At 30.5% G+C, this 20,027-nt stretch overlaps 3 protein-coding genes across 8 annotated transcripts; 1 reads left to right on the top strand and 2 right to left on the bottom strand.

The window, feature by feature from the left end:
* Positions 1 to 106: 106 nt before the first annotated feature.
* Positions 107 to 1,876, bottom strand: LOC122499377 (ATP synthase subunit gamma, mitochondrial). Its single transcript, XM_043607696.1, has 3 exons — positions 1,799 to 1,876; positions 795 to 1,341; positions 107 to 718 (listed from the first exon to the last, which is right to left on the bottom strand). The coding sequence occupies exons 2-3, from the start codon at positions 1,316 to 1,318 to the stop codon at positions 352 to 354; spliced, it is 891 nt and encodes a 296-aa protein (XP_043463631.1). The 5' UTR covers positions 1,319 to 1,341; positions 1,799 to 1,876; the 3' UTR covers positions 107 to 351.
* A 153-nt stretch (positions 1,877 to 2,029) lies between these two features.
* On the top strand, positions 2,030 to 18,973 carry LOC122499378 (TATA box-binding protein-like 1). 3 transcript variants are annotated; one of them, XM_043607698.1, is made up of 5 exons: positions 2,030 to 2,190; positions 16,795 to 17,097; positions 17,284 to 17,534; positions 17,620 to 17,714; positions 17,782 to 18,973. In XM_043607698.1, exons 2-5 carry the CDS (start codon positions 16,807 to 16,809, stop codon positions 18,009 to 18,011), a joined length of 867 nt encoding a protein of 288 aa, XP_043463633.1. In that variant the 5' UTR covers positions 2,030 to 2,190; positions 16,795 to 16,806; the 3' UTR covers positions 18,012 to 18,973. The 3 variants fall into 3 exon arrangements, with proteins under 3 accessions (XP_043463633.1, XP_043463634.1, XP_043463632.1); XM_043607699.1 differs by lacking the exon at positions 2,030 to 2,190 and adding an exon at positions 15,473 to 15,613; XM_043607697.1 differs by lacking the exon at positions 2,030 to 2,190 and adding an exon at positions 15,476 to 15,646.
* LOC122499373 (CD109 antigen-like) lies at positions 2,192 to 13,857 on the bottom strand. 4 transcript variants are annotated; one of them, XM_043607691.1, is made up of 28 exons: positions 13,760 to 13,857; positions 10,370 to 10,449; positions 9,942 to 10,137; positions 9,577 to 9,801; positions 9,241 to 9,491; positions 8,983 to 9,138; positions 8,722 to 8,896; positions 8,455 to 8,631; positions 8,257 to 8,358; positions 8,044 to 8,180; positions 7,803 to 7,923; positions 7,583 to 7,723; positions 7,397 to 7,492; positions 7,241 to 7,295; positions 6,110 to 6,332; positions 5,776 to 5,893; positions 5,520 to 5,706; positions 5,277 to 5,437; positions 5,062 to 5,200; positions 4,859 to 4,977; positions 4,632 to 4,771; positions 4,334 to 4,553; positions 3,879 to 4,262; positions 3,651 to 3,803; positions 3,387 to 3,562; positions 3,129 to 3,300; positions 2,867 to 2,969; positions 2,192 to 2,743 (listed from the first exon to the last, which is right to left on the bottom strand). In XM_043607691.1, exons 2-28 carry the CDS (start codon positions 10,432 to 10,434, stop codon positions 2,547 to 2,549), a joined length of 4,389 nt encoding a protein of 1,462 aa, XP_043463626.1. In that variant the 5' UTR covers positions 10,435 to 10,449; positions 13,760 to 13,857; the 3' UTR covers positions 2,192 to 2,546. The 4 variants fall into 4 exon arrangements, with proteins under 4 accessions (XP_043463626.1, XP_043463625.1, XP_043463624.1 ...); XM_043607690.1 differs by lacking the exon at positions 13,760 to 13,857 and adding an exon at positions 13,158 to 13,650; XM_043607689.1 differs by lacking the exon at positions 13,760 to 13,857 and adding an exon at positions 13,358 to 13,650.
* Positions 18,974 to 20,027: the final 1,054 nt, after the last annotated feature.

Here is a 20,027-nt window from a genome sequence, read left to right as displayed (position 1 = left end):
AAAAATTATAAGTAACAAATGAAAATCTACAAATCGTTTCTTATTACATATTCTAAATTATAATTTAAAAATATAGTATTTTCTTTGAAATGAAAATTAAGACAAATTTAACCAAGAGTTTTTCAACAAATTTATTGATCGCCAAGCCTCCATCTAGATACACGTTTGTGATTTTAATTTGCAAATTTTTCATGTTTCTGGGAGAGTTTCTGGAATTAAACAGAAAGATAGAATCGATTTTTTTTTCTTAGGAAATTGAATATCAACCGTGAGGCCTCGGGTGATATCGCAATTGCGACGATGTATGTACTCTAGGGTACGCTAATCAACATTAAGGGAGATTTTATGCTTTTAATCCAGAGCAGCAGCACCGGAAATAATTTCAATAAGTTCTCTGGTAATGACGGCTTGTCGGGTGCGGTTGAATGTTAAGGTGAGCTTGTCAATCATTTCTCCTGCGTTCTTGCTGGCATTGTCCATGGCAGTCATTCTGCTGGATTGTTCGCTACATGCGCCTTCTTTCATCGAGTAGAAGAGCAACGAAGCCAAGGAAAATTCGAGATAACTTTGAATTACTCCTTCGTCTAGGGAATCGTAGACTGACAATTTTGGCGCAGTAGTTACCGCATTCTTGTCGTAAAGAGGTAAGTGATCGACTTTGTACGAAACCACTGATCTGAATTTATTGTAAACAATCCGACCACCGCCGAAACTGTAGCTATAAAACAAATGTTATTTCACATTATTAAAGATGAATAATTAATCATTTTCTTTATTAGAAAAAAAATATTTACCCGCTGTTCATTATTTCATTGGCTACTTTGGCGGCGTCGTTGAAAGTCGGTGGTTTCCTGCCAACTTCGGATGCGACGAAAAGAATGTTTTTAGCGAAAAGTCGGGAGAGAATGGCACGTGATTTCTCACCGATACAAACAATCATTGTATTGTCTCGTTCTGTGGGGTTGTTGAGGAGAGACTCGCGAATATTACGCGCAACACCCGTGTGCACTGCACCACAAAGTCCTCGATCGCTGGTAACGGCGACGACGAGCTTCTTGGGCTCACCTTCGGGGGGCTGGATTTCCGCCTGCTCGTAGAAGGTTTTTGTTCCTTCGCCGAGAGGACGACATTGTTTTAAATCACGTTCGGCACGACTGTATTTTGCTGCTGACACCATCTTCATGGACTGAGTAATTTTTTGAATATTTTTCACTGACTTTAATCGCATCGAAATGGCCTTTAGAGTTGCCATCCCTCGTTGCTGTTGCTGCTGAGGCGCAGCAGCCAGCTGAATTAAATTTTTACTAGTTCGCAGCATGGTTGTTGTTCGGTGGGTTATCCCTGCAAAAAATATATATTCTTCAATTAAACAAACAGTCGAGAAAGCAATAATCAGTTAATGAAATTAAATTTTACTTTCCGAATTACTCTAAAGAACCTGTCAGTCAAAATGTTTGACATTCAATATTATTTTAGCTAAAAATTCTACCACAAATCAATTCTAACATTTTACTTTGGAGTGCACAGTGGGAATAATCACATTTCATTCAGAAATTAAATAAAAAATTTACAATTCTACAAAAAAGGGGGCAAATGTAATGAATTCTCGAGGATGGATCCATTTATGTAATCACTGTGGCAAGTGGAAAAAGTTAATAATTAATGCACTTTGAAACCCAGGACAATGGAAATTTGTAAGAAAAAAAAACAATGAAAGATTAATAATCGATATTGATTTAGTTAGACAGTCAAATTTTTTCTATTAAAAAAAAAAATAAAAAACAATTGAAGTACTTACCAGACGAAAATTTCGCAGAGACAAACCAAGACAATGAAAGTGAGAAAGAGTCGTACAGAATCAATCAATTTTAATATTTTAGGACCACCTGGTGGCAATTTTTGGTACTATGCTCTGGACAAGTTTAGAATTTTATATGCAATTGCCAATCTTACATTTAGTTTATGGACAGTACTTTATTGACAGAAGAATGATAATAAACATTAATTTTAATTTTACAAAAAGTGCTCTTAAAATTTTAGTTTATAATAATTAATGGTAGTATAGAATTGTTTAACAACACTGTGCACAAATAATTGTGGTATGATGAAATAAAAAATTATTCATGGATTAACCTCAAAATAATTCCGTGACTATATCATTCTTAGTAGAAGAGAATATAATGCTCATAGGTAACAATAATACATTTTATTAGTAGATCATATTACAAAACATACTTAAATACACACATATACAGTACCCATTCGTTTTTAACTGTTACGTCTATACATGTGTTTTTCATTTTATAATAATAATTAATATTCCTAGATTCCTTGCATGGAATGTACAAATTTTACAAGTCAACTTTTTTGAAAAAGAAACAATTGCAGTAAAAAAGGAACACAATTCACTAACAACGTTTGTATTTGCAAAAAATACTCGGTTAATTCTATATATTTTGTTTCAATTAAAACACTTTGGTTATCATTTCTGGTGCAAGGCACTGGATTTCTCGTAGTCTTATAAATGAAAAATAAATTTTAAACCTTTATGTCGAGAGTAAAAGCTTAAAGACACTAAAGATAGGTAGGGCAATATATGTACATGGGATTTGAAAAGCACTTGCTGCCGATCTTATAGAGCCAGGAAGTGGTTGAGATTTACATACATTTCCGCAATCTTCTTCCTCGCAAATATCGCAGAGAGTCGTTAATGTTGGTTTATAGAATGCACGTGCTCTTCTTGCTGTGATGTGAAATTTTTAATAATTAAATTATGTTATTCATATTTAAATTTTGGATATTTAATAATTTAATTTAAAGAAAAGAAATTATGAAAAGAGGAAACTTTGGATTATTGTCTACTCACTTGAATCATAATAATCGTATATCGATACAGGTACTGGCTTCTGTTTTGCAACTTTATGTGTTCTAAATGCAGAAACGGTCGGGCAATTTTCAGTGACATTCATCTGAAAGCACACAATTATTAATATCAATCCATTATTCAATTTTGTTTTCGAATTCAAAAATTACAACATTATTGTTAATAATAAATGAATCTTAAACATTTGTTGATAAATATAAACACTTACATATATAAAAAAAGATAAAAATTAAAGTAAATTTACCTTATCGAAATAAAGCACAACCATCGTGTCACCATTTCTCGTCTCTACGCGTTTAACATTATGAAAAGCTTCTAAACTTGGCAATGAATCCATATCGGCCGTGAAACCCGACGGTAAACTCACTTCCATAACTGCCATATTACTCTCACTTGTTTCGTTAGTTGGCACAAAGCTATAATTGAAAATAAATTTCATAAAAATCTTATAATTTTCTTTTTATTCTTAATTCTGAGATTGAATGATAGAAAAAAAATTTACCCAGAACAAACAGTGAGTTGAAGATGATGTTCATTTGAAGCTCTGGTAATTTGAGGGTCAAGTGTAAAAAGTGGCCAAGCTCCAGTTACATTCAAATTATAACGCGATGACACTTGTACAAAAGCAAAACCATTTCCACTTGCCGTTATGTTGACAACTCGAGTTTTTTTCGGCAGCTAAAAGCAAAACATTTCAGTCAAATTAATATTAAGAAATAATATTTTTTATTTCTTCTTGTTTGACAGATTTCATTTTTATACTTACAATGTGCTTTTGTAGAATCATTACATTAGCTGGATTAATGTTTATTTGACTTTGTCCGCCATTCTCATACGTGAACGTAATTGCAACATTATTGTCCTTTGTTGACAATTTTTCTCCTAATTTTGCTAAAGCATGAATTCCAATTACTGTATCCTGTAAAGAAATTATTTTTTTTAAAATGAGAAAAACTGTTCTGTCTTTTTTCGATTTTGTACTTCAAAATATTACCTGTGTTGAGGCGAATCCACCTTCGCTGTTTCTTTGCGTAACGAGCCACTTCATTAAGGGAATAGCGTCAGTAACAAGATTTTTTTGTAAATATGTCAATAAAACGTAAGACGTCATTTCAACGTCAACTGATCTTGGCAATGAGTACCAGGGATTTTTGTCATCTTTTGGAACTGGTTTACTCCACCACTTTGTGCCATGTTGCTTATCTTCCATTGCTTTTTTCTCCAGTGCATAAAATGCCGTGTCCTCGAACATATTCTTCGCAAGATTCAAAACATACGTACATAAACTTAATGCATAAACGTCATCCAAATCTTCAAGATTTTCGGTAATATACTTTACACCCGAGTAGATTGTTTTTTGATAACGATTCATGGTTTCCTGTAAAAATTTTAATGTATTAATTTGTGAATTTCGAATTTTAGTGTAAAAGTAGCAATTTTTGGTTATACCTTGTTCTCCAGGAATGTTATGAGGGTGTAGGCTGTGAGTGCAAGTCCTTTTGCAGCGCCTCCTTGCATATCTCGATGACTGACTTTTCCTACTTCCGGAAAACTGCCATTTGCAACTTGTCTATCGGCCAGCCACTGTAGAGCGTCGAAAATAATTTGCTTCTCTATATCGATATATTTCTTCGCCTGGTAAAAGGACTTGGCCACAAAGGCTGTTAACCTGAAATGCAATTTTTGTTTTGTACTGAAAAAGTCCTGAAAAGTTTTTTAATTTATTTAATTAAAATGTATTACAAACCATGTACTTCCACTGGCGTCTGCCTCTCCAAAAGCACTAAAAGAACCATCATTGTGACGATACGTTAATTCCTGTTGATAACCGATTTGCAAATAATTGAGGGCTTTGCTCTCGATTGCCGGTTTCAATTGATTTGTATTCTGGAATATTCAATTTTCATAATCTCCTTTTTGCTTAGTCTATTATGCTTATATCTATTATGGAATAATTATACATAAATCACTTACCGTTAAGTAGTCAAGAATTACTATATTTGGTACAAAATTCAACATATTCTGTTCCCCACATCCTGAAGGCATTTTAATTAAATTCGCCAAATTTGGAATACTTGGTCCCAATATGTCGCCTATAATGATAACATTTTCATTAGTATGGAAATTCATTTTTTCTTTTAAAATGTGATTCTTGTTAAAGACTCGAATTTTATTACCTACTGCAGATATTTCCACAAATTCGGAACCTGTTACAATATTTTTCGGCATGTCAACTATTAAAGTTGTCGATAACGATCGGCTATTTCTTAGGTCAATAAATGTGGCATTATTTCTATACTGCGTTTCACCTTCAGCCTGTGTAATTTTGAAATATTATTTAATTAGGTAATTGGAATAAGAGCAACTAGAAAAAAAAAAAAGCCAACTATACCTTGACGAGAAGTTTAGTTTCAATACCGTCGGCAGCAATATTCGTTGTTGCATTAGCCGCAATCGTAAGGTACCCAATTTCCTTAGGAATAACCATAAATGAAACACCAGCTCCGGAATTTGCCTTTACCTTCACCACTTTACTTCTGTGCATTTCGAATTCTAAAAACAAAAGAGAAGCGATTAGAGTTGATTAATATAATATTATGCATAAAGAATTAAAGAGAGTGGACAAATTTCTTACTCGGTGAATCATGCACCTCGTTTGACACTTCAGCGAATTCGAATTGATTTCTATTTTCCAAGACCACCTCAGCTATCAAGTCTTTATCCATATAATTGAACACGACAATAGGTATGGCGACAATTTCTCCTCGAATCACAGAATAGGGAAGATTCACAGATATGAAGAAGGGTTTAAAAACTTTGAGCTGAGGAAAAAAGATTTTTCGTTATTACCACATAGGTTTTATAATCTCAATTGTATAAACTATACAAACCTTTCTAGGCGCCTCGATGAGCCCAAAACCTTGTACATTATTTATCGTGAAAGCACTAATCACCCAGGAAGTAATGGAATCTGGCACCGTCTTTCGAATCACTGCCTTACCCTCAATTCTAAATTGAACATTAAAATCTTGATTCTTAAAATATTCTTCAATTTTTGAAATCAAACTCCATGATAAAGAATGAAAAATCAGAAATATACATATATACACAAGTATACCAGAAATGATATGAAGAAAAAGATTTTTTTTCACAAAACTGTAAAATGTACACCAAAATGAAGAAACCAAGCGCAAAAGTGAACGTGGAGAATTTGTAGATAAATACCCTGAAGACGAATTTGTGAAAAGCCATGTGTCTTTGATGTCATGCATTAAGAAAACACGGGGTCTATTCCAAACGGGAAACGGAATTCGAGAGAAGGCGAAGGGACCTGCCAATGGTGGTCTGGTCGCAAGCCTATGCGTAACAGGTGGACCAATATCTGGTCGCAATGTAGGAACACCTTCAGGAGAGCCTGTTATTCTACCCTCCAATATACCTGGTTTCTCTGCAAGTCAACTCCATTTTATAATAAACAATAATTCGAAAAAACAAACCACTTTTTTCAAAATACAACTCAAGGCATTCTATGAATATTGCTTTAAAATTCGCATTTCATTCATTTTTACGGATATTTATAAGTACATGCTCTTTGTTTTAAGGGGGAAAATGTTAGTAATTACTACAAGAGAGTGAGAATTGTCTTTCCGTTACCACAAAAGCATTGCTTCCAGAAAACTTGAGAAAATTCACTTCTGAAAACAAAATTTGCAAAAGAACTGACTTGATTAAAAAATCACCATAATTTTTAATTAAATGTTAGAAAAAACAAAAGCCATGTGAAAAGGAGAAGTATTAATTAACAAAAAGAATCAGAAATGGAAAGATATGATTACTTGATTCCATTAAGCAGAATTATAGTCGAAGCTTTAAAGTAGTGTTTTAGACGTTTTAGAGATTAATTCTCATAAAATTACCCAGCGTCAAGCGCTTGCCAAAGCCAAGTTTCGGGGAAATTCTTGCGCACTTTCATCTTCTCGGGTAGAATCATATTTGGACTTGATTTTGCCGCCATGGCAAAGGCATTAGCTGGAATAAAGTCTTCTTCTAGACGGGAACGGTAGAACGCTAGGCACATGTAAGCAACGTTAAATAAATAAATTTTGGTAGTAGGCTTCAGCGACGGATTCTTCGATCATTGCTTTTTAAATACTAATTGAATGACAGTATTAATTTTTATTTTTAGAAAGAATTGTTACACTTTCTGTCATTTTTTTATTCTACACTCGATGCCATGAGGAGAGAAAAGATTCTTGATTAAATTATTAACAGCGTGCCGGTTCAAATTAATTATCTATTTTTTTCCGATGTGAGTAGTTTTAATTATTTTTTTATCAAGTTTTATTAATTACTCACCTATTGCAAATGAATAGTGGACAAAAGCATTCGTAAGAATCACAGCACCTGCGTTCTGTGAACAAATTGTTTTCAATCGATAAGTTTCTTTTCAACATTTAGATTTAAGTTTAAGGCCACTTTACTCTTGAATAAAAAATATCAAACTCAACTTACAGTAAAAACTTCACTGGATGTTTCAGCGAATCCTCTATGAAATGGTTCATATGTATCCGGCTTGTCATAAGATTTCATCTCGCTCTCCACTTGGTCCTGTAAATGAAATAAAATTTTAAATTTTAAATCTAAATCTAAATCAAATTTAAAGAATTAAAAGAATATATTAAAAACATAAAGGCCTACTTTGGAAATGTCGTTGCCAGATTTTAATAAAAGAGATCTCTGATCAACTCCCAAAAGTCCAATATACGAATCCGGATTTGTGGAAACTGTTAAACTGATCTCATCACCTGGACCTGCTTCCGAGCTCATTTTCACATCAACCTTAAAAATTGCCAAAAAAAAATTCACATAATTAAAAAGTTTATTTTGCTTAAAAATTTTACGGAGAAATGAACCTTACAAAATTTTGCAGTGAACCCTCGATATCGATATCAATTGAATCTGCAATCACTGTGCCATTATCGCTGATAAAATTAACCAATAAATGAGCTGTCGGTGCCATAAGTGGTGTTGACTTGAACCTGAAAAACAATCAAGTTTTATTAATTTATAAATCTATTAAATTATTATTTAAATTTAAAGGATATATTTCAGTAATTAAAAAGAAATTAAATTATTTAAAATGGAACAAGTCTTGGTACCTGAAGTTAAGTGAATTTGTGTTATCGCCTCTAACCGTGCCAGCAGCTTGAATATTTCCACGTCCTAAAACTTGATAATTCAAGTATTTCATTGGAACTGTTGAGTTTACTTCTATTTCTACAAATGATAAATCAGCCTAAAGAAGAAAAGAATTTTGTTAAGTCTTTTTTTATCCAGAAAAGATTATTACCAAATGAAAACGTATTTCTTACTTTTTGAATTGGTTTCTTTAATACCGCACGAATATAGGCACCATAAATACTAGCAACTGGATACACATAAGGAAATTGTTCATGAAGATTAAAATACTTGGCCTAGAAATATATTTTAATTAGTAAAAATAATTCCCTTTGTTAAAGAAAGAATAATTAAGTAATAATTAAATTGAAATATTTTCCATTTAAAATCACCTCAATTTTTAAACTGTCACTGGCATTATTCGGAGGATAGAATTCAAGCTCAGCCATTCCATTTTCATCCAACAATTTTGTAAAGTTGATAAATTCCACATTATCATAAGTGCTGGAAATTTGTAATGGTGTTTTTGAATCCTGTACTGGTGATCCGTCATGATTCGCCACTTTGATCTGTCAACAAGTTGAACAACTTTTCGTAAAATAATAATCTTAAGAATACAAAAATTAAATTATTTTGTTTCATTTCTGATCAATACTCACGAACGTGGTATATTTTAATCCAGGTTTATAGTATCCTGATTGTTGCACTAACTCCATCGTATATCTATGCTTATGAAGGAATATTTGTGTTGAAGTATTTTGTCGTCGTCCAGTTAAAGCTTCTTCAACTGTTACTTCCAGTTTCACTGGTCGAAAATAGTCGTCATCTTTCAATCTGAAAATGCATCAATGCCATTTAAAAATATACATAGTTTTAATTAGCAAAGTAAACTTAATTTTGAAGTAGAACGAAATAGGTACTTTAATTCTTTGTAAATATCAAAGTTGACCGATGCTTTTCCGTCAATATCAATGACTTTCCTGACAGGCTGGAAAAGAGGTTGCAAGACACTTGAAATAATGTCCGGATAGGCAGTTATTGTTGCTTCTCCTTTTACGAATTTTCCATACGTATATCTGCAATAAAACTTTAGTTAAATAGGTACCAATTTACACGAATTTGTTATTAGTACTATTAGTAGTAGTAGTTGACAATCTAAAATTCAAATTTAAACGTACTTTGCGCGTACTGTGACATGAATTTTCTCATCCTTGAAAGCAATATGCTGTGGAGAATCGATTGAAACTTCGAAATTTGGAAGCACATATTCCGCCACTTGAAATTCTTTTTCAACTGTTTGATCATCAACAATTGCAACTATTTTCCAATCGCCTAGTACAGGAGATTCTGAAAGTTCTATTTCACCACCGAATACACCTTTAGTTAGCGATGGACGAACCCATTGCTTGATTCTGTTACCTTTTCCATCCTAAACAAAAGAAATGCATCAGAAAAAAGTATTCTTATAAATTAATCTTTTATTATTCTATTAGTTTTAAAAATGAAACTAATACCGTCACATGGATTTCCAGTTGTTTTGAATCTACAGGTTTCATGGCGGAATTCAAAAGAATGCATCGAAACATTACTTTGTTTCCAGGTTTGTAAACCGCTCTGTCTGTCTGGATAAAGACAGAGTAGCTTTTGTGAACATATCTCACGTCCGTAGAATTTTCAAATTCGATTCCGGCTACTCCCCGAGCCACCAAGCGATACTCTGCTGGACCAATGTCCAAAATCTAAAAATGTTTTATTTTTTAAAAAATAAATTGATATTTCTTTTCCCCTCTTCAAACATTGTTCAAAGATATGATATCGCATTTACTGTAAATGCAAATATTTAAGTGTAAACGCAAAATCATTGGAAAAAATTACATACTTGAAGTGTGACTGTCTCTGATGAGTAAGGAGCAACGTTCGCTGATTTCGAAGCAATTTTGATTTCTTTCCCATCGTACTGGCGAGCATTTAATTCAACCAATATGATAGATGGAACTGATATGCCTGCAGTGCTCACTGCTACATGGTATTCCGAATTAGGACGAACCACTCTCGGAGCGATGACCGTGTAATACCTTCAAAAAGAAAGTCCATCTTTATTATTTACTTTTTATCATTATTTTGACTCTAATTAAATTAACCATCTCTTACTGCAGAACAGTCAAATTTTATTAATATAACTTGTAATATTAAAAAAAAATTGAATTGTTATCAATTCATGTGAAAAAATACTATTATTACTCGTTTTATTCGACGAAATGTAATTTGGACATTTTCTTAAAACTACACTTAAAAAATTCTACTTACGATTCTGCTAATACGCTTCCGGATATGAAGAATTGTAAAAATAAAAAACTCCTCCACCAGTCCATGTTTTATCGCCAATTCTAAAATTGAAAACACAAAAATTAATAAAAATAGATATCGAAATAATATTATTTTTCATTCAAAATTCTCTTCATTATTGCTAATAAAGTAATTATTATTCTCTTGTTCAATTATAATAAACACGGAAGTTCCTATTCTTCGAATATGTAACTTTTGTTATCATCAATAAGTCAATGCGTCAATAAGCAGTAAATTTCCAAATGGGGAAATCCCAGAGAGAAAATAAGTAAATCAAGGAAAAAACAATTTATTCATCTCTGCAATTACTTTTCAGGATATGTAATTTTGAAATCAACTAATACAGCAAATTTTTTTTACACATCATTCTACTGTAAAATATTTCTTTTGAAGAGACCAATTTTACAAGGAGGTTTGTTTGCCTCCATTCGCCCTACTTTCTATATTTCCAACAGGTGTCCCGTTCGAGAGATGAAGACCCCACCCTCCACCTTAATCTCATGCTCTTGCATTTACTTAAAGTCTATTGATTATTATTATCATTATTATTATTATTATTATTACTATTCTTGTTATACACAATAATTTACAATTTTATAATCTATAGAATTTCCCATCCCATATAAAAATATTTTTTAAAATAATACAATTGAATTTAATCGATCAATTGATGTACCTATAACAGTTATTGAATTCAACATTTTTTAAAAATAAAATGCTAAAAACTACTTTCCTTGTTTATAAATTCTTAAATATTTCATATGAAGGGAGATGTACTAAAGGATTTTCCTGTTTTCAAGTCGACTGCTCATAACAATTGTCTACGGTAATTTAGGGACTGTACTGCACTATTCTTTTGAATGACTCAAAAAATAAGTAGACTGTTAACAAAAAGACTTATAAAAAAATTACTTAATTTTCTTAAGCCATGTATTAAAGTTTTCAAAAGAATTTCTTTCCCATGTCAAATAAAATGAAACTACATATTAAAAAAAATTACATTAACGTATCAAAACTAAAGCTCTGTTAGTCAGTAAATCTATAAGAAAAAATACATTTTTTAAAATCAAATATTAAAGTTTAGTCATGATAATAAATAAAATGACTGATAAAATATTTTTCAATGACTATTATTTAAATACTTTTATATGCGCGAAGAAACTTGTTAGAGACAAAGTTCGATAAATTTTTAATTATATTTACGAGTCGATAATTATTATTCTTAGCATACTTGGTATAATGTCACATTGAAAGAACAGTTGGCATAAAAAAGAGCTTTTAATTCATAAAGGAAAAGAATTTAGAGATATTAAAACAATAAAGCATTCCTGAATGTCAAATCATTTTTTATCTCTCTTCAAATATATGTATAAACTTTACTATATAAATATTTTTAATAATTGCCTTTTTACCCACTTAATAATTATAGTTATTTCATCACTTTCAAACACACGAGACTCGAAAGTTTATAGTTGGAACTCTTGACAATAATTATAAAATTCTATACAATTATTCGTGGTAAATATGTGATGAAAATTGCAAATTCAAGAATAGATATTTCCCACGATTTACAGAATACAATAGTAGCAATGCTAATTGTGACAGATGAAGAGCAATGATCTTGAAATAATAAGGTCAAGATTTATTCTCAGACTTTAGTATTTAGAATAATTAATTCATTAAATATTACAAGACGAGTTTAAGACGAGTTTAGAAAGTATAATAGAAAATGTAAAAAAATTTGATAATTCAGACCAAAGATTTAAAGATTTTTCTTTTAGTGTTGGTTATTTAAAACTATTAGTATAGATACTAATAAAATCCAATATTAGTAATTTTAATTGAATGATATGAATTTTTTTTAATGGGAAGCGACTTTCTAGTGATATTTTTTTTTTTTTTTTTGCGAATGTGTGACTAAAAACCGTAATGCAATAAATATAGACGACTATCGCAAAGATTTACGCAGTGCGATTTCCGGAAGTGCAACAGACTGTCAATAGAAACGAAAAGAAAGCTACACGGCCTTTATGAGTTCATCATCGCCAAACAAGTCGAAAGTTAACAACCGAAACGATTAGATCATGAACCGATTTCATTTTCTTTCCTTTTTTGAATCGTGAATAATGCAAATGAATTTGAATTTTGCTTTCCATGAAAAACATTCAAATAGGATTTAACAAATTCTTGGACGATTGCGTTCATCAGGGTCCGCCAAAACATTAATGTAGGAGGTGCCCTTCCGCCCATACAAATGAAAGTGAGGTCATTTTATACTCATAACTTTTATATGAATAATAATTAATAATTTGAATAAGGATTTTCCATCAAGCAATAGTTATTTTCTTTGCTTACTAATAGCTTTAAATGTTCTCCAAGAATGTATCAAAGAATGTCCTACTCTTTAAACTTTAATTTTTTTTTGTTTAAACAAGTAAATCAAGAATTTTTCCTTGAAGCAAGTAACTTGTCAACATTGTAAAAAGAAATTCACAGAATACTGAATAATTTTGTAAATTAACATTTTTCGATTATTTAGTAAAGAGTCGATGTGCCACTTTAAAACCGGTGAAATTTGCCTTGAAAGAAAAAGCGCGTCTCACAAAACAAACGAGACCACTCTGATCAGTCCTTTTATAAAAATTTAACCTTGCCAATATGAGGTCACAATAAAAAGGGAGCCAAACAGATGAATTTTTTTCCTTTTTCCCCAGCCAGATCACGATTTATTTTCGATGACATGACTCACCTGAATGCAAACACAAACACACACACTGTGGAATTTTTTACGTCTCCACGCGCGTATCGCACTTTCTACCGGTTTACGATCTCGGCTTCAAAAGCCGGCGATCGTTGAAAATCCTTTTGCCAATTTCCAAGTGGAAATTGAAAAATGTTGAATTTCAAGAACGTCTGCGGTACGTATACCGCGGACGTAAATAAACTTACAATGTTGATGTCGCGACAATCACTGGCGAACACTACCAATCAAGGTATGACTATGAAGGTATGAGAAAACTGGATGAAGCGTTCAAAAGAAGTTCTCCTACTCCTTGCTGGTGTATCCAATGTAATACGATGTGAACGATGTGAATGAGCAACTGAGGAACAATACCGTTACCGGAGCCGCACCAACACTCTGATCAGATACCACCTCCGTTGCTTGTATTGGATGCAAGTAGAGAATTGTTAGTTTCTCTATAGAGCCAATGGAAAACGTGTTTTGTGAGCATATATTGTAGATCACTTGAATGCGTCTTGCGTCTTGCGTCTTGCGTCGTCGTTGGAAAAAAGCGAAAAAAGCGAAAAAAGCGAAAAAAGCGAAAAAAGAGATGTGAGACTATGGAGAACCTCTTTCAAGTCCGCATAATACCGAGTACGCCTTCACTCCTACGCACTCCTTACAATATTTCTCGGTATTCAGGATGAAAATAATTATAGTTTAACATCCTGGTGCTGGTATTTATCCCTCATCTCTTCACATTTTCCAAATCTGCAAAAAATTACCAATCATGAGACACACTCTAAAAAAGAAATCTTTCTCGTAATTTAATGCATAAAACATCTTTATCTGAATTCTAAATTTATTTTTTCTCGATGCAGGTCACTGCATAATTAATTAATAATTCCGCTATTATAAAGATATGTTTTTAAATTTAAATTGTCTATTTTAGTTGCTTAGACATTGTTCGTAAAAATTAATAGTTTAATCTCACAAAGTTTTTAATACTTTTTAAAAAAATTTAATCACATCAGAATGTTGATTTCAATATTTTGCTAACTAAACAAGTATATTTTATCATTCTAAGAAATTCAAACATTTTTTCCTCATTTCAATAATACTAAGACTCAATAATTCTGCAAACTGGAAATATTAGAATAAAATTTAGAAATATGCGATTTGTTCTTTATTCTAAAAATATATTAGGTATTCGTTTTCCATTCATTGAAATCTCCGGAAGTGTCATAAGTTTAAAGATAATTTTTGTTTATTATTTTTACGCCATTTTTTTAATAAAATGGTCACGAACATGGAAAATCCAGGCGATTGTAATCATTTGTGTATATAAATTGCTATATTCTTTTATTCTCTTGTAAGATTACATAATATATATTCATAAATAAAAACAAGATAAAGAAATTACGCATATATATTACCGTGAATAACAAGTTCATAAAAGTATTTATAATTATTGAAGCATTATTATTGTTTATTTATTTTTATTTTATTTCTATTTCAATTGTTTGATTTTGCATAATTTTCGCATATTATAAGAAAATTAATTTTTATTATATATTATAAAAAATTTTAAGGTTATTTGCAAAAGATAAATAAATAATAAAATGGTTGTAACAAACTATAAAAAAACATTTGTTATGTAGCATATATGTATAAATCATAATATTTATAAAGGTTATAAAGTACACTTTTTACCATAGAATTTTATGACCCTAGTATTAATATTAATTAATTATTATTTATGTTATATTTATTTATAAACGAAACAAATTCTTTAAATACTTTCAGTTCGCGCTATTGAACAAGTACCGCCATCTCACGTAAAAACTCTAAAAGTGCAAAAATTTACTGATTACAATTGGTTGTTAAATCTTTTGTCCACCAATCAAAATTGAATACAAAATAAATATTTACAAAAATGACGATAAAGAAGAACTCAAATTTTCTGCAAAAAGAGCTTTTTATAGAAATTTTGAATTAAAGATCTATTTCTATTACTTCCTTAACATATTCTTTAATTTCTTATACTATTAAAAAGAAAAGAAAGTTGTTTTCTTAAGAATGTACATAATCGTCGTTTTTCATTTGTATTTTTAAATTTTGTTTTTTCCGTTTTTTCTAACCTCCAAATGGTAGAATTGAAAAACGAAAGATAAAAAGGTATAATATGAAAATGTGAAATATTATGAATATTGTTTGAAAAGTTATTAGGTAATAATTGCAATAGAATTAATAACATGTGCGAAATAAAATATTGGATATGTTTACCTTCTGACCCAGTGAGTTTACTATCTTTGTGACTCATTTAATTTGGTCCTTTATGGCGTTTTCAATGAACGTTTCAACACTAGCGACCTGCTCGCATCGTATAGTCTAAGTGAAGATGGCTGAAAACAATGACAGTGTCTGTTAAATCAACTGTGCATTCCATCTTTTAGCTGTCAACAACTATAGTAACTTGAATTGTAAATGATTGAAATTATTTCTTTCAAATATTCGTGAGTATTGGATTATTTAATTTGTTGTCTTCTTTTGAACTTTTTGAATTAAAGTGATGCTGACCTCCACTTCCTGCGTTCCTCCACGACGTAGCGGTCATCCCTGACTCCCCTTAACGTTATTACAGAATGTTCTATTTTCTAAGGATTCGAATTTTCTTTATTTGGATTTGATTGACAAAATTCACTTTCTTCCGTCAATAATCACACAAGGAGAGTGATTTTTAAAATCCGAATCAATGAGTTTTTAGTCATAAACGTTTCTTTTCTCTCCTCGATAAACGTCGCACTATTCATTACACAAAGATCTATTCTGATGAAGTGATTTTATCAATAATAGACAAAATTAAATGATATCAGTTGCATTCATTTATGGAAAACCTAAATCCCCTAAATCCAATAGTTTACAAACTGATTCACACTTGCCCTTGGCTGCTAGTCTCAGATTTCGGTCTGACATTTTTCTGATTCACTTGTACACAAAGCCTGTTTCAATTTTTATCTTTCATTTTTGACTATTATTTGACAATAATCTAAATCTGCAATGTTTCGCTGATCACTATCGTAAAATTATTGATCCCCTTATAAAAACTCTTAATTCAAAATTAATTTTACCAACATTGTTATTTATCGAATTTCACTTGACAAAGAAATTTTAATTTGTCAGTTTCATCACTTTATTATTAAATCTATATTTTCTTAATTTAACAAATTTGTCCATTGAAATAATAGTAATTCTAACGAATTTAAATCTTTTTCTTTGTATAAATAATTAGAAACACTTGGTAAATGTTTCAATCTACAAAGTGAAAAAAATTGATTTTTTCTGTCTTTGAAAAATTACTCTTAAATTCATGACTTCATATTTTTAATTTAAGAAAAAGCAATTAAAATTTTTAGTATAAAATTTCAGAGTGAGTTCCATAAAAAAAACTATCAGTGTGATAAATGTGAACTAAAAAGATAGTTCTAGAATGCATATTCCAGTTTTACATGATTACAAAAATACTTTTGTTTGAAATATGTTTTATCATCCATTGAAAACTAAATGTTGTATTTGTTTTATTACTTTAAGGATAAATATTTGTTTTATAAAAAGTTTTCTTTTTTTAAATAGTTTAATTACAATGATTTCTATTTCTTTACAGGTATATAGTATTATGGCGACTGTCGTTCAAAATAATGGAATGAAACCTTTAACGAATGGTTCTGTCAACCATGTAGATGGAGTTAATAATTTAAGAAATGAACTCTCATCAACAAACAATGATGAACTGTTTCAAGTGAAACTCGAGTCTAAGGAAGAAATAGATGATACAGTTAAGGATCAAGAACCAGATCTCGATATTTATATTAACAATGTTGTTTGTACCTTCAGTGTCAGATGTCATCTGAATTTACGAGAAATAGCTCTAAATGGTTCTAACGTTGAATATAGAAGAGAAAATGGGGTAGGTCTCTATGATTTGTTAAAAAGAAATTTAGGAATCATATTAATTTAAAGAAGTTGAAGTTTAAATTTAAAAATATTTACGAAAATAAATTTAATTATCAAAAAATAAACAAGATATTTAAAGCACATTTGAAATTGAATTTATTAAAAAGAATGAAAAATATAATTTTCTCAAATTTCACAGATGATTACAATGAAATTGAGAAAGCCTAAAACCACTGCCTCAATTTGGTCGTCGGGAAAAATTTCTTGCACTGGTGCAACAAGTGAAGATGAAGCGAAAAAAGCAGCAAGACGATTTGCGCGTTCACTTCAAAAGCTTGGATTTAAAGTACGATTTAATAATTATAGAGTAGTCAATGTTCTTGGTTCCTGTACAATGCCATGGAACATAAAAATAACTAAATTTTCCGAACGTTATAGACAAAATGCCGAGTTAGTATAAACATATTTCTTTTACAAATGCCAGCAAAAATACATTTCTGGAATTTTAATTTTCTCATGTGATTTATTTCATCAGATATGAACCTGAACTTCATCCTGGTGTAACGTTTAAAATGAAGGATCCGAAAGCAACTCTTAAAATTTTTTCCACCGGCAGTGTTACAGTAACAGGTAAAAATATTTATATTCATTCATTTTGATCATAACGAATACATATTTCTATTAATTTATTTTTTAGCCCCGAATGTAGAGTCGGTCAGAATAGCAATCGAGAGAATTTATCCACTAGTCCACGAATTTCAGAACGAGAGAACAGAACAAGAGATGATTGAATTGAAATTGAGGAAGCGTCATTTAGCGGTACAATTTGAAAAAGAAGAACTCATAAAACAAGAGAATGAACCAATGGAGGAAGAATTTCTCTCTGGTCCAGATGAAAATATTGATAGTGATTCTGACTGCATCTGATCTGTTTTCACTTTCCATGAAAGTGTTCTTATTTCCCAATGAACAGGTACATTTAGTGTATTAACACCTGTGTTTCGCGCAAATGAAATAATTGAAAAAAATGCGTTTTTGCACGGGAAACTTTAATGAAAGAGTGCGTGCGTGCGTGCGTGTATGCGTGTGTGATAATAAATGCTTAATACGCGTAAGTGCTAGTAATTTAACGAAAAAATAATTATTATTAAAAAAAAAAATACAAAAAGAAAAAAAATACCACAATTAGGCTCGTGATCATTGACATGAGTGACGTTCTCAAAGATTTAATTGACAATTGTTTCGTGCATCCTCGTTCAAGCACGTAGAATAGTTTCATCTATTTATAGCGCATACAAGTTTTTTTTTAGATGTGGACGTTGTTTGACCGAAAATATTCAATTGTCATTTGAAAGGGAATCACATGTAATTTTACTTTTTCCACAAAAGAAAGTCAGAAATTTGTTTTTCTATTTGAAAATTAGATATTGTAAAATTACATAATTACTTTTCATGACGCGTAGAAAATTTTTTGTTATTCATTTAATATTCATTGTCATGTTTTATTAAGAGACTTTATCATTTTTCACAACTTTATAAGAAAATTATAATCGCGATTTCTCGATAGTGACAGATATTGAAATGCAAAAAAAAAAAAAAAAAAAAAAAAAAAAAGAAAGAAAGAAATAAACGGCAGTGGATGTACGTTTCTCTCATCTTCATTTTTCTCAAACTTGATACACTGTGCCAAAGATGGATGTTCAAAATTTAAAGCAAAACGTGATTATAGTAAATTTATAAAGCTAAAAATTTTGTTCATTTGTAAGATTAAGTTCTCTTACTTATTTTCTTTGTCAGCAACAGAATGTTTCGACTAGTTTGATTTTCAGTTTTGTATTTAAATTATTCAGCTTTTTTAATAGTCAAAATAAAATATTTCTAAAAATGTAGAAATCATCGATAAATGAAAATTTATTTGTCACAGATTTCCGTACGTTTTTTTTAAGTTATTTGAAGAAAAAGAAATGTAACATTTATGATTTTAATTTATTTGAAAGCATATTTTTCATTTCATTAAAAAGCCTTGTATTAAATAATTGTTCAAGAAACTTTTTTAATTAACATTTTTACAAATTGATATTGATCTTCTTTAAAATGAACGGGCACGGGCAAAACAAAATTTAAGAGCTGCAGATGGGAAGTTTCGATGTGATCTCATAAATGTAAGAACTGTGTTTGTCAAAACAAAGAAGAAAATGCTTTCAAATGCTCACTAGACATTCTGTTTCCTGACATTTTTTTTCTTTTTTAAAAATATAATTATGAGCGTAATTAAATGTCGGCTATGTTAACCCGTCCTAAGTTAAGTTTCTTCAAATTGATTACAAATTAGTTTTGTTGTCGATTCTTTTTTGACTTCATATTGAATTCTTGAATTCTCGTTATCTTTATTTATTAACTGCGGCAATCGCAGTTTCATCGCATTAGTTTCACTATGTTAGTCTATTTTTAATTCTAGATGATTCGTTGAATGTGTGAGTTGCTTGGTATGCCTTCTGATTGTTCTACGATGCTAAATACGTTTTACAATTATTTAAAGCTCCTTTTAGTAATAATTTGAACATCTGGGAATTGCGATGCCGGACTTGACAAAGATATATAAACATATATATTATATATATAATTACAACGATTAATTATTGTAAAAACAGATTATTTTCTTTCAAACGAATATTTTTTTCAACTGAATAATCTGAATAATCGCTTGTTTTTTCCGTTCAAGTTCATTTCTTTAGTTTTATTTTCTTTGTCCGATTTGCGGTTTATAAAATTAGGAAAAAGAATAGTTTCTTATTTAAAACACAATTTGAAAATTAGTTAAAAAGCTCGAATAATATGAATTAAATTTAGAATAATGAATTGTGAAATTCTGGAAAAAAAGAAAAATACAATTTTTCCTGCTTTTATGAACTTGAAGATCAGGAATTGGAGGGATTTTTGGGA

The sequence above is a fragment of the Leptopilina heterotoma genome, unplaced genomic scaffold, assembly GCF_015476425.1.
Source record: "Leptopilina heterotoma isolate Lh14 unplaced genomic scaffold, ASM1547642v1 Lhet_167, whole genome shotgun sequence".
NCBI classification, from domain to species: domain Eukaryota; kingdom Metazoa; phylum Arthropoda; class Insecta; order Hymenoptera; family Figitidae; genus Leptopilina; species Leptopilina heterotoma.
This window is presented reverse-complemented; position numbering and strand designations above follow the sequence as displayed.

What these genes read in the sequence shown, in the direction of transcription:
- LOC122499377 (XM_043607696.1), bottom strand. Translation starts at nt 1,318, where the DNA reads ATGCTGCGAACTAGTAAAAATTTAATTCAGCTGGCTGCTGCGCCTCAG. An exon ending in AATGAAATAATGAACAGCGG is followed by an intron (nt 719 to 794) that starts GTAAATATTTTT and finishes TTTGTTTTATAG; the next exon opens with CTACAGTTTCGGCGGTGGTC.
- LOC122499373 (XM_043607691.1), bottom strand. Translation starts at nt 10,434, where the DNA reads ATGGACTGGTGGAGGAGTTTTTTATTTTTACAATTCTTCATATCCGGA. An exon ending in ACAAATTCACTTAACTTCAG is followed by an intron (nt 7,924 to 8,043) that starts GTACCAAGACTT and finishes ATTGTTTTTCAG; the next exon opens with GTTCAAGTCAACACCACTTA. An exon ending in CCACTATTCATTTGCAATAG is followed by an intron (nt 6,333 to 7,240) that starts GTGAGTAATTAA and finishes GTTGACTTGCAG; the next exon opens with AGAAACCAGGTATATTGGAG.
- LOC122499378 (XM_043607698.1), top strand. Translation starts at nt 16,807, where the DNA reads ATGGCGACTGTCGTTCAAAATAATGGAATGAAACCTTTAACGAATGGT. An exon ending in AATATAGAAGAGAAAATGGG is followed by an intron (nt 17,098 to 17,283) that starts GTAGGTCTCTAT and finishes CAAATTTCACAG; the next exon opens with ATGATTACAATGAAATTGAG. An exon ending in CGTTATAGACAAAATGCCGA is followed by an intron (nt 17,535 to 17,619) that starts GTTAGTATAAAC and finishes TTATTTCATCAG; the next exon opens with ATATGAACCTGAACTTCATC.